General features: G+C 36.6%; 1 protein-coding gene across 3 annotated transcripts in view; it reads left to right on the top strand.

Annotated features, from left to right (window-relative positions):
- RPAP2 (RNA polymerase II associated protein 2) overlaps positions 1 to 22126 on the top strand; it is a 95470-nt gene that overhangs the window by 31458 nt on the left and 41886 nt on the right. For all 3 annotated transcript variants that reach the window (XM_010370366.2, XM_010370370.2, XM_010370368.2), the window contains 3 exons: positions 3844 to 3926; positions 6826 to 6906; positions 16354 to 16422. In XM_010370366.2, the coding sequence (XP_010368668.1) occupies positions 3844 to 3926; positions 6826 to 6906; positions 16354 to 16422 (233 nt within the window). The remainder of the gene's footprint in view (positions 1 to 3843; positions 3927 to 6825; positions 6907 to 16353; positions 16423 to 22126) is intronic.

Here is a 22126-nt window from a genome sequence, read left to right as displayed (position 1 = left end):
AAGCTGACTCACAGTTCCTCGCCTTTTCTGGTATGTTTCTGCGGTAGTTCTTGGAGCAAAAGTTCATGATGTGAGTCTCCACATGCCGCTCTGTCCGACCAAGTGGGAACTGCAAGTTAGTCCTGCCTCCTATCTGCCATTTTTTCCCAGACCTAACATTTATTTTTAATATTAAACCAACTTTGCATTCTTATAATAAACTCAATTTGATTGAGCTATAGTAGCCTTTTTATATAATACTGAATTTGGTCCTCCTAATATTTGCCTTAGAATTTTTGCACATATTTTCAGAATGAGTGACATGAGCATATGAATTGCTCATGGTCTCATCATAAATCACATGGTACAAATTGAGTAATCTGAGGAAAGTTTAATTATGGGACTGTTTTCCAAAGTGTGCACATGTGGTCAGAGTGAAGGAAACCAAAGGAATAATACACTAATCGTAGTTTGAAAGCCCTCACCACCCCCAGACCTCAAGGAAAAAGGTAGGAGTGGACCATGAGGTTTTGTACAAGGAAGTGCAACATGTAGTGGACCAAGCAGGAATGACTCTTCTGCACCATCCAGTTTCTTATTCTTCATTGGCAAAACTGAGATAAAAGCCAGACAGCAAGGAAGCCCATTGATGCAGCCTGTACAGATCAGCCTTCTGAAGTACAAAGACAGTGGAAAAGGGTGAAAATTGTTCAGAATGATGATACCTGGCACTGCCTCTAATTTTCTTTTCTTGTAATATCTTTATCAGGTTTTGGTTGTAATCATTTGGTAAAACAAGCTGGAAAATGTTCCCTCCATTTCTGGAAGAATCTGTCTAAAAATAATGTTAGTTCTTTAGATGCTTAGAATATCACCCATTGAACTATCTTTTCCTCTGATTTCCTTCGTGGGTTGTCAATTTTTTTTTTTTTTTTTTTTTTTTTTGAGATGGAGTCTCCTCTGTTGCCCAGTCTGCAGTGCAGTGGTGCCATCTTGGCCCACTGCAACCTCCACCTCCTGGATTTGAGCTATTTTCCTGCCTCAGCCTCCCAAGTAGCTGGGATTACAGGCACCCATTGCCATGCCTGGCTAACTTTTGTATTTTCAGTAGAAATGGGGTTTCACCATGTTGGCCAGGCTAGGTTGGTCTCGAACTCGTGACCTCAAGTGATCTGCCTACCTCAGCCTCCCAAAGTGCTGGGATTATAGGTGTGAGCCACCACACCTGGCCTGTAGGTAGTCAATTTTTAAAAACTTTTTGTTAGGGAAATTTTCAGAAACACAAAGATAGAGTAATACAGTGCTTACTATACAATGTGTGGTCCATGGAACCAGCAGCATCAGCATCATCTAGAAGCTTGTTAGAAATTCAGACTCTCATCCCCACCCCATATCTACTGAATGAGAATTACTTTTTAACAAGATCCCCAGAAGATGGGCATGCACATTAACATTTGAGAAGCACTGTTGGGGTGTGGTGGTTTGGGTTTGGTTTTGGTCTGCTCATTCCATCAGTCACTGAGAAAGATGAGTTAAAATCTCTCACCTTAATTGTGGATTGATTATTTCTCCTTTTAGTTCTGCAAATTTTACTTTTTGAGACCATGTTATTGGGTATAAATGTAAAATTGTTACGTCTTCCTGGTAAATTGAAACTCATATCACTATGGAGCAATCTTTCTGTTTTTTTTCTTTACAGTCTACTTTGCTGACATTAACATTCTTGTGTTAATGTGGTCAAGGACAATCTGTCTAGATTGATCATCTTTGTCCTTTATGTGGAGAATTTATTTGCATTTCATGTCACAATTGGTATACAGTATTTGGGTTTAAACCTACCATCTCACTCCTCTTTCTGTGTGTCCCACTTATTCTGTCTTCCTTTTCTCTCTCTCTTTCTTTTGCATTGAATCATTATTCCATTTTTTAGCCTCTGTTAAATTGTTTTTATATACTGTTTTATTGATCATTAAATGGTTACCCTAAGTGTTAAAACCTGAATCTTTGTCTTATTAAAGTCTAATGTAAGTTAATAATTTCATTGCTTCCTGGACAATTAGCACCTCAGAATGATTTAACTCCATCTATCCCTCTTGATCCCTCTCGACTTATGTTCTAGTATTGGATATTTTTATTTTCTCTAAATTTTAAATATATTGCAAGATTATTTATAGCCAACACTCAGCTGGATTTATCCAATTAATTACTCTTTCATTGTTTTTCATTCCTCCTTCTATCCCCATTCTTCCATCTGGGATTATTTGCCTTCTGCCTGAAGAATATACTTCTCTTAGTATCAGTTGATAATGAATTTTCTCAGTTTTTCTTTGTCAGAAAATTCTTTATTTTACTTTCACTTTTGAAAGATATTTTTCTGTATTGAATTTTAGATGAGCAGTTATTTTCTTTCAGCCCATTGAAAATATCATTCCCTTGTCTTTTGGCTTCCATTTGTATCTCTTATTGCTATTCCTTTGAAAGTATTGTGTCTTCGTCCTCTAGCTTCTTTTAAGACTTTTTTGTAAGTTTTGGAATGTTCCCAGTTATCTCCTAGATATTGCTTCTATTCTATTCTGCCTCTTCTCTTTAGTCTTTTTTTTACTGTATCTTGTAGGTCTCTTAATCTCCTTTGTGCTTTACATTATGTGTTTGGGGAGTGGTGACTGTGCTTCATTCTGGATATTTTCCTATTCAGCATTCTCTCTTCAGTCATTTCTACTATGCTCTTATGTCTACCCATTAGTTCTTACTTTTAAATACTGTATTTTTGTGTTCTAGGGTCTTCATTTTGTTACTTTATGTAGTTTCCAGTTCTCAAAAATTTTCAACCTTGTCATTTTTCTTTGAATATATTAAACATTTATTTTAAATAATGCTGATAACTTCATTATTTAGATTCCCTGAGGATTGATCTCTGTAGGCTGTTTCAGATTGTTATCATATTGTCTTGTTTTATTATATGCCAAACATTTTATATTAAAATTTACAGAGATAACTGGAGACTCAGGATGATGTTATCTTCCTCTAGAATAGATTTATATTTGCTTCTGACATGATTTGTAGCTGTTCCATATCACTGTAATGTAATCAGAGATTAAGATGATTTCAAGGTGGGATTCACCTCTTGAAAGAACTAGTCTATTTCCTATTCTTGTTCTTATTCCTAGAGTATGGTCTTTCCAAGTCCTGGTCTTATATTTGGGGAGGGTTGCCCATACCCCTCCCTTCTCGAAGGATACCCTAAACTCTTTTTATTAGAAAAACTGCTCCGTTTCTCAATATCTAAATGGAAAATTAGTGCTGTATCTGTAATTAACTTCTCCAGGATCTCAGACTGTAATTCTTTATAGCCTTGTTAGCTCTCTGATGCTAACAAATGTGTTTCAAACAAATGTGGATTTTTTTCCTCCAACTTTTTTCAGTTCTCAGAGAGAGAGTTGGTTTGAATGATCTTGTCTGCCATTTCTAGAATGATTAGGGGTCAAATGACGTAATGACAGAACTCCTGATAATATATTTATAGTATTTGCTAATTTTAATATTTTAATCCCCTACATTTGTACAGCACTTAGCAGTTTATGAAATCTTTTTGTATACATTTTATCATTTAATAAAGGAGGTATTAATATCCCAATTACAAAGATGAGAAAACTAACTATCCAAAGAGGGCAGATGACTCAAGCAAGTTCACAACAGCCTAACAACTGAGTTGATACTCAAATTTAAATCTAATTCTCAAGTCTAGTTATTTTTCTACTATGCAACAGATATGAACTTTTATGTTTTAATGTTTATTGTTCTACTTATCAAAGAAAGAATGTAAACGTATGATTCTGTTTTGCTTTGTTTAAAAATGTGATTCAGCATGATTCCACCTTTCCACTGATAGACTCAAGTTCCCAGAACCAGATTAGAAAACGCATCGTACTTGAAAAGTTGAGTAAAGTGTAAGTATGTAATTGCCATTCCAGCTTTGTAGTAGTTTTAAATTAACTTGACATTTATGAGCTCAAAATGTGTAAGTATTATCCTCAAATTTTGAACATTTTGAAAAATAATGTGAAAAGTTTCCATGGATTTCTTCACTTGAGAAATTTGGATTTTTAAGATATTTTATCCAAGAAATACAAATTTTTGTGTAGAGGACACAGAGGCACATCATAAAGAGGAAAGTTGAGATTGTGAATTTAGAAGACCAAACTACCTTACTCCCACCTAATCAGTGAAGTCAGGGAAAAATATCAAAGCTAGACCCATTTAAGTACTGATTTGTGGTAAATGTGTCACAGCAGTTTCAGATGTGAATAAGATGTTATTACAGAGTTTTAAGGGTCTGTTAAGTCACTCTGCATGCATATCCTTAGAACCATTTCACACTCAGCAACTTGAGTTTTTGTTCAGCTTAACGTTGCACTTTTAGCTTTAAACTTCCCGTGGTGGAAAGTATTGTTCTTGTAATTAGCCCAGTCATAAATGACATTTAAAAATTGCTATCTTGATTTTTCTTTCAAAAAGAACTTGAAGATTTTTTTTTCCTGAGGTGTGAGGGCTGTGTTGAACTTTTCAATCTGCATTTTCTTATTTTAGCAGAAAACATGGAAAAGTGTGTCAGTCATTATTTAAGGGTTGTGAATATGAAGTTTTATTTTGTAGCAGTTTGAAAATACGGAAAACATTTCACATTAACCAAGGCATAAAGAAGAGTGAAGACAAAACTAATTATGGTATAGGAATTTTTTGTTGTTGTTTATGAAAGAGTTTTCTTCTCATTATCAATGTTAGACCTTTTTTGGTTTTTTATTTGAACCAACCAATTGTAAAAAGTGTTTATTTCAGAGTATCAGAGGACATTAAATATGTTGGATATTAGATGACACTCAGGCAATTGTTAATTTGGATGGTTATGATCATTTTATTGTGATTATATAAGAATGTGCCTTTGTATTTAGAGATAAAAATGGAAACAGGGGTCAAAAGATATGACGACAGGTATTTACTTTAAAATATTACTACAAAATAAGAAAAAAATGGCCAGGTGTGGTGGCTCATGCCTGTAATCCCAGAACTTTGGGAGGCTGAGTCAGGGGGATCACCTGAAGCCAGGAGTTCAAGACCAGCCTGGGCAACATAGTAAGACCCCATCTCTACAAAAATAAAAATAAAAATTAGGCCGGGTGCGGTGGCTTACGCCTGTAATCCCAGCACTTTTGGAGACTGAGGCAGGCAGATCACGAGGTCAAGAAATTGAGACCATCCTGTCTAACACGGTGAAACCCTGTCTCTACTAAAAATACAAAAAAAAAAAATTAGCCGGGCGTGGTGGCGGGCGCCTGTAGTCCCAGCTACTCAGGAGGCTGAGGCAGGAGAATGGCCCGAACCTGGGAGGTGGAGCTTGCAGTGAGCCGAGATCCCGTCACTGCACTCCAGCCTGGGGGACAGAGTGAGACTTCATCTCAAAAAAATAAAATAAATAAAAATAAAAATTAATCGGGTGTTGTGGGGTTACTACTCAGGAGGCTGAAGTGGAGGATCGCTTGAGCCTAAGAGTTTGAGTCTGCAGCGAGCTGTGATTGTGCTCGTGATTAGACTGTTCTCCATAGTGGGTGTACTAATTTCCGTTGCCACCAACACTGTATGAGGGTTCCCTTGTCTCCACATATCTCACCAGCGTTTGTTATTGCCTGACGTTTGGATTATGCCACTGCACTCCAGCCTGGGTGCTGAAGGGAATGAGAAATGAAGCAAATGTAGCAAAAATTAAGAAATTGAATCTGGAAATAGATATATGGGATTATTACTGTTCTTTCTATTTTGGAACATGTGTGAAACTTCCATAGTAAGAAGCTTTTTGTATTATCACACTGGTCTTAAAAAGAAGCTTAAAAAAAATAAAGTAACACATACTTTAGCAAATGAGGCAATACAGAATGGTTTAAAGAAGGAAGTAAAAATTACCCGTAATCCCACCACTCAACAGTAACTACTATTAATATTTTGATGTGTATCCCTGACATGTATATGGCATATGTATACTCATTCTATTTGGTTCTCTCTATGGACAAATCTAGAAGGGATGAAATATGCTTGATATGTAATATATATGAAGTACAATGGTATTATATAATATGTTTTTATAAAAATAGGATAATACTATGTACATTTTTCACTTCACATCTATCATGAATATCTTTTTATATTAAAAAATAGATTCACATTATTTTAAATGTCTTATTCTATGAAATGGGTGTATCATAATTTATCTAACCAATCACCTATTGATACACATTTGTTTCCAATTTTTCACTACTAAAACCATTTCCGCTACAAGCATATTTTTTATGTTTATCTGATTATTTCCTTAGATTAAATTTTTTTCATAGTAAAACTGTTGGGTCAAACACATTTAAACTGTTAACATATTATTGTCAGATTGCTTCATAAAAAGGTACTAATTTTTACTCCCACCATGAGGATTTAGTAAGGAAAAATATACCGCACTCTCAGATTGGACCATTTTGAGGGCAGTTGTGTTCTTTCCATCTTGGTCTAATATTTGAAAATAAACAGGTAAGTAAAACTAGGGACAAGAATTTAAATAGCTGCCAAAATGATTTTGCATTTCAGTACTTCACACTCAGTAACAGACTACAAAGTGGAGTGTGGGGTTACTATGAATGTTTCCTTATGAGTTCTCACCAGTCATAACCTAGGTTAACCTTTAAATCATGACTGCTTCTACCTAAATGCCATTATTACCTATGGAAAATTCAGATCTAGGCATGACCCAAAAAAAGTTTCCATATAATTAAGTTTGTTTTAAAATAAATGTAATTTTTTAATTTTCAGATTGCCTGGGCTTCTGGGTCCTCTTCAGATTACATTGGGAGATATTTACACACAACTTAAAAATCTTGTTCGAACTTTCAGGTTAGTATTTATATTACAATGATCCTTCTCAATTATTTTGACTTTATTTATTGCCTTGCAGAATCCAAAGGCACGAAGAAAGTAAGTGACTTACCTTTCAATGTCACAGGTCTAAATACGGTATTCTATTTTTCTCCTCCACTAAACAACATTATTTTTCTCTTCTTTTTAATGCAACCTTTATTTGCTCAAGCCATTATATAGTTCACTTTGGATAGTTTATTTATGGAATAGCCTAAAATTGAGAAGGAAAATTATATCTCTGACACAAAGCCAGTAATACTATGGGTTTAAGTGAAATATTAAATATACATTGGATGACCCTCACTGTGCCAGGCACTATGGGTAATGTAAAAGAAACGTAATGCCACCCTAAAGGAAGAACTCTCCTGTATGAAGATCATGTGAGTACAGTGAACAGTACAAGACAGTGGGTAATTTAATATTGAATTACACAGAACAGACTAAAGTGCTAAGAACTTTAAAGGAAGGGAGAATAGAGAATTGATACCAATTGTGAGTGAAACTGTTGTGATTTTTCCTAAAACTATAAAGATAAAAATACTCAATCAGGCTAAGACTAGGTTCTCTCTACCAAGAAGCATAGCAATAAGCCTGTAAATGCCTTATTAGTAGAACTGTACCAAATGCACATTTCAGCCAAATGCCAGTGACCAAATACTAAAATTAACATTTGTCTGTGGCTAATGTTGCACTGACACAGAATAAACTTCTAGGGTAGAAGAATTAATTTATCCAAGACATTTATCATATGTATTTATTATTGTAGTTTATTATTGTCAACAATAGCAGTCAGATTTTAGAAGTGTAAAATTACAGTACAGGAACAATTTCTTGGCACTGTCAGCTGTTAGATTTCTCTTGCAGTAACATACTGCCCATCAGTAACACCTAATAGACAATCATTTTAAACTGGCACATTTAAAAACATCACTAACCTTTTTGTGTGCCAAAAGTAATTCAGGAAAAGGTTTTTCGGTAAGGATTTTACTAGAAAGAGTTTTGTATCTAGAATTCATAGTTTAAGGCAAACCTCAAAAATTATTTGTCTTCAAAGACTTGTCTTCAGCTGCTGAAAAGGATAATTTGTAATAATTTACATTAAACTATCAAACCTTCATAGATTCAAAACTATAGATGTCTTAAAACATTATTCTAGAGTCTTCTATAGTGAACTTTGACTAAACAAAATGTGCTTGGAATATCTCAGTTTTCTCTATGTTTTATCTTAACACTTTGTTATATCATGATTAGATATTATATTTGGATTATTATATATCTGTTGTTTATATAATTTAGGAATTTTTCCAACTCATGATAGTTTGAGGGGACATTGATTTTCATTCATCATCAATTCCCCAACAGAAATTTAAATGCAGGTCTTCAAGGTTATTTTCTTTAATGTTGTGACTACTAGTAGGTCATACATTTCTGCAAAGTTTGAGTTATTATAAAATCTAATGTCTATTATTCTGTTTTAGATTATTTAAATTTTTATTAACCTATTCCCAAGATATGTTCTTGAGAAAGTAATCTAGTGTATTCAATATTTGTATTAACTATCAATCTATTTTCCTAAATAATTGAAAGTTGTTACTGATTGTTTTGTACTTAAAATTAAGTTTCACAGACATCATAATTATTGTGGTATTTTACTCTTCAGTTGGCTGATAAAACAAGCACATAAAGACATTTTCACTTCATTTTATCTAGGATGTTTATATTTGAAACTGAATGTTTAGGTAATGATAAACTGAATGATATGATTGTTCTAATTACTAAGATTTTTACCCTCACTAGGTGTCATGAAAACTATGCAATTTGAAGATTATTGATTACTCACAAGTTCAGGGATGTCAATCCTCAGATTGACCTTGGACTTTGCCAAAAGAGGGTTTGAGCAAAATAACAAGTCCAAAGCTGAACTTGTCTGCATGCTGTGTGCCCTGTTAGTAATGACGAGAGACATTTTTTAGGTATCCTGTCTTATACCTATCACAGAACCATGCGTCCAAAAGGAGATAAAAAGTATTTAAAAACTGTCTACACTGATGATAAAGTTTAAACATATATACACAGTATGGAAACACTGAAGTTTAGGATTTGTTCAGGATTTATCAGGGAATGAATATCATCATACTAACATAAAGTTGAGTGAGGGAAGATGAAGGTCAGATCAGGCAGAGGCTGATCATTGATTTTTTTTTTTTTTTTTAAAGACAGGGTCTTGCTCAGTTGCCCAGGCTGGATTTCAGTGATGCAATCATGGTTCACTGCAGCCTTAACTTCTGGGCTCAAGCATCAGCCTGGCTAATTTTTTTTTAAGTTTTCTGTAGAGATAGGGGGCAGTCTCACTATGTTGCCCAGGCTGGTCTTGAACTCCTGCCCTCAAAAGATCCTGCTGTCTCTCAAAGTGCTGGGATTAGAGGCACAGGCAAGAGCCACAGTTCCTGATCATTTCATTGATTTTCAAAGGACTTGCCATTCACCTTCCTGCAGACAACACATATTTAATTACCATTCTGAGCAAACTGATAAAGTTATGCTGTACATATCAGAAAACATTAGAATAAACCCTATGGTCTCCAACACACATTTTTTATCCGGCTTATGTAGAATAGATTAACTAGCAATTTAATTTACTTTGTTTATATTTTTTAGAACAATATTTTTCTATAGATCTAATTTGATGTCTCTTTTTTAAAAAACTATTCTGAGGTTCTCAAAAGTTACTAGAAACTTTAGGGAAAAAAAAGTTAGGCTACCCCAGATACTTCTAATCAGTGAGATTTGCTCAAATTTGGAAGCTTATTGGAATCACCTAGGGAGCCTTAAAAAATTACCACCTGTGTCCTACTCCTCCCCCATCCAACCCCCACTCCCCCAAGGATTCTGATTTAACTGGTTTGGCATATGGCATTCAAGGGACAGGATTTTAATGCTCTCCAGGTGATTTTAATGGATAGTCAAAGCTGAGCACCTACTGCTCTAGGGCATAATGCAAAAAATAATAATAATAATTTTGGGACTAATACCTCACTGACCTTCCCAGTCCCTTGGTTTTCCTGCCTGCTCCCTTCTGGCAGCCAGTCAATAATTTTAGAACTTACTGAATGGAGACTGGTAATAGTGACATTTCTATTGTAGTGATTCTTCACAGTTGTTTTTTTTCTCCTACGTCTAAGGACCTCTTTATTTTTCCACCATAGAATTGTTAAGTAGTGACTAATTTGTGTTTTTTAAAATATTATTATTATTAATGAAAAATACAGCCAGGCACAGTGGCTCAGGTCTGTAATCCCAGCACTGCAGATATGAGGAGACATTCAAATGCCCTTTTCCCCTTATAAACTATTATCATTTTTTTCTGTCATTCCTATTTTCTGGCTCTGAGTCCCTTCTAGTTACTTTCTGCATTATTTAAATACTTGATTATATGACATTTGAGATTTGCTTCAAAATTATCTAGATTAGCAGTAGTGTTGAATATGGGGTTGTTATAGAAGAAACGTGATTAGCTGGGAGTTGGTAATTGTCAAAGTTGTGATGTGTATATAGGAATTTATTTTATATTATCTCTACTTTTATATATGTTTGAAATTTAATAAAAAGCGTTGGGAAAATAAGCCCAAAAACATATGCTCTATTTTGGTAGGAGGTGTTATAAAATTCTGTTCCAAAAACCTTGGTGTTAATTATTTTTGAAAATCTTTACTCTTCAGTAACTATAAGTCAAAGTCTGTAGCTTTGATAAAAATTGCTTAAATTGGCTTTACTGTCCTTCAGAAAAGTGTCAGTTGCTTAAAATACAGAATGACCTCTGATAAGATAGCTGATTTGAAGTCTTCAGATTCCAGATTCTGGACAACGTTGGCAGGTCTGTGACAGTTTGTAGGCTAGGGCTGCCAGGCGAAGCTTCTGGAAAAATGCCATATTGATGACAGTAACTATTGTTGAGAAGTCTTTTCAATCAATACTGATAGTGGGAAAGAGTTGACATAAATAACCGTATCCTTCTCTCTGAAATGGCAATCAATAATAGGAACTTGTAGAACAGTGATTCTCAAGCCAGTTGTGCATCAGAATTACCTGGGGAGCTTTTAACAACTATAGATGTCCGGCTCCACCCTAGAGATTGAGTTTCATTCGGCTAGGGTTGGCCTCAGTCATTAGTATTTTCTAAAAGCGCCCCCGCTAGATAATTCTAATATGCAGCCAGGGTTGAGAGCCTATTTTGGGACCTAAACATAAAGCAGTTTTTTTGGCTCTATAAGAATTTCCCCAGTGAATAGAACTGTCCTTTCCACTGAACTTGCATTACAAATCTGCTATCTAGAATGTTACATTGGTTTACCTGTCATAACGTAAAGCAGGTTCCATCAGAATCTGCTTGATAATGATTCACTGTCATCAGTGTTGAATCTAGATATTTTTCTAAATTAGATTTGAATTAAAATTATATTTTGACACAAAAGTCCATTTTAAATTTAATCAGTGATGAATCAAGGTATTTCAATCTGTATGAATTTCAAATTATGTTTTGAAAATCTGCTTTTTATTTATTTTTATTTTTGAGACAGAATCTTACTCTGTCACCCAGGCTGGACTGCAGTGCTGTGATCTCAACTCACTGCAACGTCTGCCTCCCAGGCTCAAGCAATCCTCCCACCTTAGCCTCCTGAGTAGCTGGAATTACAGGCACACACCACCATGCCGTGCTAATTTTTGTATTTTTTTTAGAGACGAGGTTTCACCGTGTTGCCCAGGCTGGTCTCAAACTCCTGAGCTCAAGCAAACTGCCTGCCTCCCAAAGTGCTGGTATTACAGGCATGAGCCACCATACCTGGCCTGAAAAATCTGCCTTTTAAATGTTTTCTGTCAAATATTACTGTTTCCCTTTTAAATTGTCACTCAAACAATAGTAAATACATTCATTTAGCATCTGTGCTGAAAATTATTTTGGCTCAACAATAGGAAAAATATGAAAACAGGTGAAATTTCGCTAGTTTGCTACTAGAAGTACTTTGAAATGAAAGCAAAACCTCTTATTTGTGTTCTCTCCAGTGCCTGGAACAGTGGTAATACAGCAGACACTCTAAATACATTTTTGGTGAATGTATAAGTGAATTATGAACTCTTAGATCTGTCTTAACTCTACAAGATTTGAGTATAATAGAAAAGGAAATACTTTTTTGAGTTGTAGTCTTGCTCTGTCGCCTAGGCTGGAGTGCAGTGATGCAATCTTGGCTCACTGCAACCTCCACCTCCCGGGTTCCAACGATTCTCCCGCCTCAGGCTCCCAAGTATCTGGGATTACAGGCATGCACCAACACACCCAGCTAATTTTTGTATTGTTAGTAGAGATGGGGGTTTCATGATGTTGGCCAAGCTGGTCTCGAACTCATGACCTCATGATCTGCCTGCCTCGGCCTCCCAAAGTGCTGGGATTACAGACGTGAGCCACCACACCTGGCCAGGAAAGGAAATTCTGTTCTTCTGTCATTTTATTCCTATATGCTTATCCTTATTTGAGCTAGCTCCTTTGACTATATGCTAGATACTGTTTGATTTGCTGCAACTACATCAGTGAACAAAACAGACAAATCCCTTCACTCATGGAACTTACTTCTAATAGATGGAGTACAAAAATATGGCCTTTTCCTTTTCTCTGTCCATTCTTCTCCTTCTCACCCCAGAAGCAGGGAAATCAGATAGTACTGAGGAGGGAGAAAGTTGCACTTTTTAATAGGCTGGTTAGGGAAGACCTCATTGAGAAGACACTGTTTGTGTAAAGACCCAAAAGGAGGCAAGGGAGCAAGCTGTGTTGCTGTCTGTGAAACTATAGCAGACAGGGAAGAGCAAGTGCAAAGACTCTAAAGCAGGAACAGGCCTGGTGTCTTCACAGAATATTTAGGTTGCTGGTGAGGTTAGAGAAATGAGCAGAGGCAAGAGTAGAGAGATACGTGGTCAGAGAAGTATGGGATTGGGGTTGGGTGTAGTACAGACTGTATAGCCCTTGTAGCTATGATCATTCTTTGACCTTCACTCTGAGTGAGATGGAGGGTAATTGGTAGGTCCTGAACAGAGGAATGACATGATCTAACATATATTTTTTAACAGCATCATTTTGGCTGCCAAGTTGATAATTACAACAGATGAGCAGAGGCAGAGAGACCAATACAGCTAGAAATAGCCAGGACTGTTTTGGTAATCTAGGTAAGAAATGGTGTGGCTGAAGAGAAAGCAGTGGAGGTAATAAGAAATGATCAGATCCTATTTTGAAGGTGGAATCATTAGAACTGGTGACTGGCTGGACATGGGATGTGAGAGAGTCAAGTTTAACCATAAGATTTGTGGCCTGAGCAACTGGATTCTGGAAGGATAGGGTAAGCCATTTACTGAGATAGGAGTGTCACACCATCCCTAGTTTTGGGAGAAGGATGAAGAGCCCAGTTTTGGCGCTACCCAATTTTGAGATGCTGTTAGACATCCAAGTAGAAGTGTCAAGTGGACCATTAGATATAGAAATCTGGAATTCAAGGAGGAGGTCCAGGCTAGAGGTAATACATTTGAGAGTTGTCAGCATATAGTTTCTAATATTTAAAGTCATAAGATTGGATAACATCACCAAGGGAAAGAGTGTTTGTTTATACAGGAGAGAAGAGACCTAAGGCCAGAGGCCCTGGGACACTCCAGTATTAAAATGTTCAAGGAGAGTGCTCATGAGAGGTAGGGGAACCAGGCAAGTGAAAACCTGGTGAAGAAAATGTTTCCTGGAGAAGGGAGTGATTGTCAAGTGCTGGACAGATTAAGATGAGAGTTGTGAAATGTCTGTTGGATTTGGCAGTATGGCTGTCTCTTGTACAGTTAATCCTCACAAGAACCCTATGAGGTGGTTGATATTATTGTCCTTATTTTACCAAATAAAGTTTCACAGCCATCAAACAATGTGTCCAAAATAAAACACTACTGAGGACATATCTGGGCATTAAACCCTTATCTTTCAGACTCTAACCATTATATACTGTACTTCCTTTTTCTATCATGTAGGCTTTTTTAAATTTTGGAAAATGATGGGAAAATTCAGATTAATGTAACAAAATATATCCTCCACTCAGAATTAATAGATTTTAATATTTTCTAAAATTTGATTCGATATATATTTTAAATAAAAGAAAATGTTATAATTATTCAAAAAATATTAATTGAATGCCTACTGACTGCCAGCCACTTGTTCTGGAAACTTGGAATAAATAGTGAAGTACACAAAGACTCTTGCCCTCTGAGAAGAAAAAAACAAAATAAACAACAATTATATATTAGAAGGCAATAAGTGGTATGGAAAAAAAAGAAAAACATATAGCAGAATAAGGAGGTCAGGAGTATTGGGTTTTGGGAGGTAGAGGGCAAGTTGTACTTTTTAATACTGTGGTCCGGATAGGCCTTATTGCAAAGATGACATAAGGAAACTTACCTGGCAGAAGATAGTTTCAGATGGACGGAATAGCTGGTGCAAAAGAGGAGGGCATGAAGTCAGTCCCCTTTGTTCCCTTTCACAATCCATTCTTCGTTCCTCCCCAGAAGCAACTGGTACTGTGAAGTAGATGTGTATCCTTCTAGTCTTTGTTTTTATGTTCACTGCCATAAACAGTATTTAGTATTTAGTCTGTTCTTGATTTATATAAATAATGCTATACCAGCTGGGCACTGTAGCTCATTCCTGTAATCCCAGCACTTTGGGAGGCCAAGGCAGGTGGATCACTTGAGGCCAGGAGTTAGAGACCAGCCTGGGCAACATAGTGAAACCCCACCTCTACAAAAATACAAAAATTAGGCGTGGTGGCACATGCCTGTAATCCCAGCTACTTGGGAGGCTGAGACATGGCACTGCACTCCAGCCTGGGTGACAGAACAAGACTCTGTCTAAAAAAAAAAAAAAGAAAAAAGAAAAAAGAAAAAAAAAAGCCATGCCATGTTTGCTTTCTTTCATTCAAAATTATGATGAGCAAAATATGTAAATCTAGTTTATTCATTTTAACCGCTATTTAATATTTTTAATATTTTATAAATATGCCAGTTTATTTTTCTATTACAAGCAGAGTTACATTAACAACCTTCACACACATTTTTTTATGTATAAGTGAGAGTATTTTTGGGCTTTATATCTAGAAGTATGTAAATAGCTGGGCTGTTTATATGCATTTTCAACTTTATTAGATATTGCCAGATTGTCATTCAATTGCTCACATCAACAGTGTGTTGCACTATTTCTTCCCATCCTCACCAACCTTGGTATTGCCAGTCTTTCATTTTTCCAGGTGGATGGAGTGAATTATTGTCTTTATATTAATTTCTCAAATTATTAGTGAGATTGAGCTCCTTTTCAAATTTTTATTGTCCATTTCAAATTTCCTCCTTTATAAATTCCCTGTTCATATCCTTTACCATTTATTTATTGGCTGATATTTTCTTATTGATTTATATCATTTTTAAATTTAGAGTGATCTTTCTAAATGCTTTCTGAGAAACTAAGATGACTACAGAGTTTTTTGTTGCCATCAATGGCTTAGTGATAAAATTTACTTCTGATTTTTTAAAAAACTTAAGTTTTCTTTAATAAAGACCTATTATTATAATTTATTAAGCCAATTCTTATTTCTGTAAATTATGGACTATAACATCCCTTAATTGCCTGCTACCAACCTAGCACCAGATGGAAAGGTACAGAAGATGAAGTAAAATTACAATCAGAAATTGCTTACCTTAAGCCAGACACAGCAGCATGTACCTGTCATCCCAGCTACTCAAGAGGCTGAGTCAGGAGGATCTCTTGAGCCCAGGAATTCAAGGCTACAGTGTACCATGATCATGCCTGTGAAGAGCCACCGCACCGCAGCCCAGGCAACATAGCAAGACCCCCTTTAAAAAAAAAAAAAAAAGAAGAAGAAGAAGGAGAGAGAAGAAAGAAAGAGAGAGAGAAGAGGAGGAGGAAGAGGAAGAGAAGAGAAGAGAGAGGAGGGGAGGGGAGTGGGGGAGGTGAAAGGAGGGGAAGGGAGGGGAGGAGAGGAATTGCTTGGTTAGGGGAAAGCATAGAGAATATTATGAGTATGTGTGTTGTGGGGGTGTGTGTTTTAATCAAGCAATTTAGTTTCCCACATTGTTCCTATATGTTTATCTTGTCTAGTAGTAATATTATTAAAACATAAAAAAGTGGGGCTGGAACACTTCCTTTTGAGATGGCCATTATCAGATAGTGACTATTGAGCCGCATTATTATACTATTGACTCTTTCCTGTCAAATATAACAAGTATTTTTAAAAAATAGTGCTTCTGTGGCACATTATTATAAATCTGATATTCTCTAGAAAGAAATAGAAAGTTTACTTAAAGGTAACACTCCTTGGATAAATTTTATCTGTCTTTCAGGTTAACAAATAGAAATATTATACACAAACCTGCGGAATGGACTTTAATTGCTATGGTGTTGCTGTCATTGTAAGTACTCTCTCAGATTTTAACTCTAAATACTAAGTGTGAAGCATATTAATTAGGGAAAAACAAAGTGATCCACTGATTTTGTAAACTGCCTTGGAAAATACCATACCTCTATTTTGTGCCTTATTTTCCTTTCCTATGTAATAAAACAACTTTTATATAAAGTGGTATGTAATTATTCTCTCTATTTTTTTACCATCTTTTCTTCTATATACCTTATTCTTTAAAAATACTATTTGTTATCATCTCTTTTTTTTTTTTTTTGAAACAGAGTCTTGCTCTGTCGCCCAGGCTGGAGTGCATTGGTGTGATCTCGGCTCACTGCCACCTCTGCCTCCCAGGCTCCAGCAATTCTCCCACCTCAGCCTCTCTAGTGGCTGGGACTACAGCCATGCACCACCATGCCTGACTAATTTTTATATTTTTTGTAGAGACAGTGTCTCGCTATATTGCCCAGGCTGGTCTCGAACTCCTGGACTCAAGAGATCCACCTGCCTCTACCTTCCAAAGTGCTAGGATTATAGGCATGAGCCACCACACCCAGTCTGTTATCATCTTTGAAAGAGACAAACATCCTCATGTGGAGTATATACAGAATAGTCTTTTAGTTTCATTTTTAGTAGTCCATTGTATTAACATTGAATGGGCTTCATTATTTTACATCTGTATTTTTACATATCTAATATTATTTTGTTTTTCAACATACTTTATTAGCATCAAAAAAGTTTTTTAAATTAATGTACAATTTTAAAATCTGACAGGTTTAAAGGAACTAAACCAGATGCTTACTACAAAAGCATATATAAAACATTTAATACTTATTCAGCTTTTAGGAAACCACTAGTGGTTTCTAAGGCTATTTATCGATAGGGTTACAACTTTTTAATAAGTGTAGGGTTTTTCAGCTTGAATTGTAAAATTCTTCTTTTGAGGATCATTCATTATTGCATTACTGTTGCTGCTTGGTGCTTGTTAGAGGTCATTGAAGCCCATAGGACATGGAAAACTTACCAGACACTCACAGGTCAAAAAGTGTTATGAATCAATCTCATAGCCTCTCCAGCCCTGCTTTCTCTTTCTGTGATATTACTTCAGTCTGACATGTTATTCTGGCTTGACTGTCCCTAGGAAGGCTGTGCTGAGAAGCATTAGGGTAGGCTTCAGTGAGCCAGAATCTGTGTCACCCAACCAGATACAACTCACATGATTCATTAAATCAGAACATAGAAAATAACTTTACTTGAATGCCCTGATATAAATTTTTTATCAACCATAAGAACAAATCTTTTGTCATTTCTGCTATTCAGTGTTCCAGCTGAATTGGTAATTTGTGAACTGATCTTATGAATTTTTTAGAAAGTTTTTTCCATTTTATGAAATTTGTAAATATTTTGGTCACTGGCAAAGGAAATATCAGTATCTCTGCTCACCCACCAGATCATATGCCTGCTAATAAACCCTTATAGACAACTGTTTAACTGTACTTCTGCAATTCATTATACTAAAGGGAGAAGTAACTTTTTTGGTTGACAAGTCAGAGGCCTAGGCTCAGCACTAATCTCAGAATCTTGCTTTCTCAGCCACTTACTGAAGGTATTAGCACTGCTTACTGAAGACACATTAAGTCCTACTGTTTTTGGATTAAATTTTTGCCACATCTTATCTAAAATATATAGCAAAGAACTGAAAAAGTATGGAAAATGAAATAATAAAGGCTACCATTAAAATTTCATATGATTATTCCATACAAAAGTAAACCTCTCTAGTGTTTGATTTTAATAGAGGCATCCATGTGGCACAAAATACTGAAAGCTTTGCTAGTCCTTTTATGCACTGTTTGACTTCTTTAACTTTGGATATAATGTAGGGAACCTCTTATTTCAAGAGTCAGTGACCCATAAAAATAGTGCCTTAATTGAATTCACGGAACAAATTGCACACATTTTAGTGTAGTGTATTGCGTGTTTCATATTGGGCAATCAATCTTTTATTTTTGAGATGGAGTCTTGCTCTGTTGCCCAGGCTGGAGTGCAATGGTGCAATCTCGGCTCACTGCAACCCCTGCCTCCCGGGTTCAAGTGATTCTCCTGCCTCAGCCTCCTGAGTAGCTGGGATTATAGGCACCTGCCACCATGCCCAGTAGAGTTGGGGTTTCACCATGTTGGTCAGGCTGGTCTCGAACTCCTGACCTTGTGATCCGCCTGCCTTGACCTCCCAAAGTGCTGTCATTACAGGCATAATGAGCCACTGTATCCGGCCTAGTGCAGTCAATCTTGAAATTGTAGCAGTAAACACTATTTGCTTTTGTCATTCACCTTGCATCCCACCTCTCTTTCGTTATGCCGTAATCCCTACCGCTAGATCTAACCTTCCTTCTCCTAGTCATTGGTCAACTGGACAACTAAAATCTTCCCCAGTTAGGGGAAACCCTTTTGGCTTCTTTAAAAATCTTTGGTCACTATAGACACCAAGACAGGTAGTGTTTCCTAGGTTTTTGCCTTTGAAATCTTGTTTTCTGATAATTCTAACTTTTGCTTTTGGCCTTCCTTGCAGATTCTTTTCATTCTGCATTTGCACATTCTGTATCTTCACTAGTTGAATCTCCCTATTCTTTTGATCGTCAGCTTCTAAGACTTCTGTCTCCTGTGCTGTATTATTTTCTTATTTCCTCTTTTCTCAGAAATTCCCCTTTAGCTTTTCATATTTCTGCCCCCACTGGAAATCTGTGGCTCAACTGATAGACTTTTTTATCTCCAGCTTTGTCCATTTGTCACCTTTTTACTGCAAATACTACTGTACAAGTTAGGGATAAAATTAAAATACATATTCATCATGTGAAAACTCCATTGACTTCTATAAAGTATAATTATACTTTAATGTGTATTTCCACCCCTTTTCTCCCCTTTACAGTTTGACAATTACTTTTTAGAGAAGGCATTTTGTCATTGGGGAAAGCAAAAGCAGGCATGGGGGCCAGCATTGGATAAGTACCCTTACAGTGAAAAATATGGAGACTTTAGACACCCAGAGACATGACATATAAAGAGAAAGGAGGAAACACACGCACACATATTTGTGGAGAAGTAACCCTACCTTTCAGCCTTTTAGCTTATTGCCAGTAACATTGACTGTAGGCATACATGGGAGTGTGTCTTTTTTAAAAATAATTATCCTATAATTCAGAAAATTTTCACGTCTACTCTCAAATTTCCAATGGAATTTTTAAGTCACAACTTGTAGACATTTCTGGAATTCATGTTTAAAAACAAACTGCTTATAAGTGTTTATAGCTAGGCAAAAGATTCTAAATGGCAGTTGTTACTTAAGATGAATATAAGATAATATGTTCAGTAGTACTGTTCTTTATATATGAATATTGCTAAGTTTTATTATTACTATAATAGCATTTGTTTAATCCATGAAAGCTATTTTCAGAATTCCTCATGTGAACTCTTAGAAGAGGATACATACATACACCTATATATAATTGTATTAGTATGTTGCTATAATGCCACAAGTCTAACTCTTGTTAAAGGGGGAAAAAAATCAACATTTTGACCTAAACGTGATAGTCCAGGACAACATAAATAAAACTGAGTCTTGAATTTTCACACCTTTATTCTTAAAGGAAATAAGGAGTTTTGGTAGCAAGCCATCTTCTCCTGGTGACTTTCATTGCTCTTTCACAGATGTATTAACATTTTTTAAATCTGTGCCAGGTACAGTGGTTCATGCCTATAATCCCGGCATTTTGGGAGGCTGAGGCAGAAGGATTGCTTGAGCCTAGGAGTTGAAGACCAGCCTGAGCAACATAGTAAGACTCTGTCTCTACAAAAAATAAAAACATTAGCCAGGCATGGTGGCATATATGTCTATAGTCCTAGCAACTAGAGAAGCTGTGGTGGGAGGATTGCTTCAGCCCAGGCGATAAGGCTGCAGTGAGCCATAATTGTGCCACTGCACTCAAGCATGGGTAACAGAGCAATACCCTATCTCAAACAATAATAATAATTTGGACCATAACATGTAATTTATCAGTGTATACTGATGGAAATTGTATTTGCGTATCTCAGAAAAAAATCTGATCAAACAGAGTTGGTACAGTTGATCATTGCACACTCAATGAAATGCATCCCATATGAAAATACATCATGACCTATTCCCACTTCATTTTGGTTTCTCACTGATTCCATGGAACTTGAATTACTATTGTGATTGCAACATTTATTGATATTTATACTATGAATTCAGACCCTACGTGGTTACCCAAGAGCACATGGAAAGACCTTCTAAAGCAGAGCTTAAGCACTATACATTTATGAAGGAATGAATGTTCCTTTAACTCCTTTAAAAATGTCCTCTCAGGCCGGGCGCGGTGGCTCAAGCCTGTAATCCCAGCACTTTGGGAGGCCGAGACGGGCGGATCACGAGGTCAGGAGATCGAGACCATCCTGGCTAACACGGTGAAACCCCGTCTCTACTAAAAAAATACAAAAATCTAGCCGGGCGAGGTGGCGGGCGCCTGTAGTCCCAGCTACTGCGGAGGCTGAGGCAGGAGAATGGCGTAAACCCGGGAGGCGGAGCTTGCAGTGAGCTGAGATCCGGCCACTGCACTCCAGCCTGGGCGACAGAGCGAGACTCCGTCTCAAAAAAAAAAAAAAAAAAAAGTCCTCTCGTTCTTATTTAATAAATGTTATAATTAAAGACTCTGAAGCACTCCTTATACAAAGAACATATATAATAGTGATAATTGACTTTTTTTTTAAGAACTCATTAGAAATGCAATAAAATAACCTGATAATTGCTCAGATTTATTGCTTAAGTACTTGGTTGTAATTTTGCATCTTAGTTGAAGTTTATCAGACTTTACTCTTAGATCTGATTTTGTTCCTGTAAAAGGTACTATATAGTGAAATAATATAGAGTTGAACCTGATTTTCTTAACTAAATATGTGCTATTGAGATGTTAGGCTTTCTCCACAATCTTTGATGCATGACTTTTAATAAAAATGTATGTAAATATATAGAGATAGTTTTGTATAGGCCAGGTGCAGTGGCTCACGCCTGTACTTTGTAATCCCAGCACTTTGGGAGGCCAAGGCAGGCAGATCAGTTGAGGTCAGGAGTTTGTGACCAGCCTGGCCAACATGGTGAAACCTCATCTCTACTAAATATACAAAAATTAGCCGGGCATGGTGGGGCATGCCTGTAGTTCCAGCTAGTCAGGAGGCTGAGGCAGGAGAATCACTTAAACCCAGGAGACGAAGGTTACAGTGAGCTGAGATGGCGCCACTGCACTCCAGCCTGGGCGACAGAGTGAGACTGTCTCAAAATAAAAGATAGTCTTCCATAAATATTTAGTACCTATATACTCTACTGTGTAACGCTTATTAATGTATTTAGATATTTTGAAGTTAGAAAGGACAGTAGGCCGAGTGCAGTGTCTCATGCCTGTGAGCACTTTGGGAAGCTGAGGCGGGTAGATCACGAAGTCAGGAGATTGAGACCATCCTGGCCAACATGGTGAAACCCCATCTCTACTAAAAATACAAAAATTAGCTGCGCAAGGGGGGCCTGTAATCCTAGGTACTCGGGAGGCTGAGGCAGGAAAACCGCTTGAACCAGAGAGTCAGAGGTTGCCGTAAACCAAGATTGCGCCACTGCACTCCAGCCTGGTGATAGAGCGAGACTCTGTCTCAAAGAA

This window comes from Rhinopithecus roxellana, chromosome 8 (assembly GCF_007565055.1).
Source record: "Rhinopithecus roxellana isolate Shanxi Qingling chromosome 8, ASM756505v1, whole genome shotgun sequence".
Taxonomy (NCBI): Eukaryota; Metazoa; Chordata; class Mammalia; order Primates; family Cercopithecidae; genus Rhinopithecus; species Rhinopithecus roxellana.
Note: the sequence above shows the minus strand (reverse complement) of the source record. Positions and strands in the feature narration are given on the sequence as shown.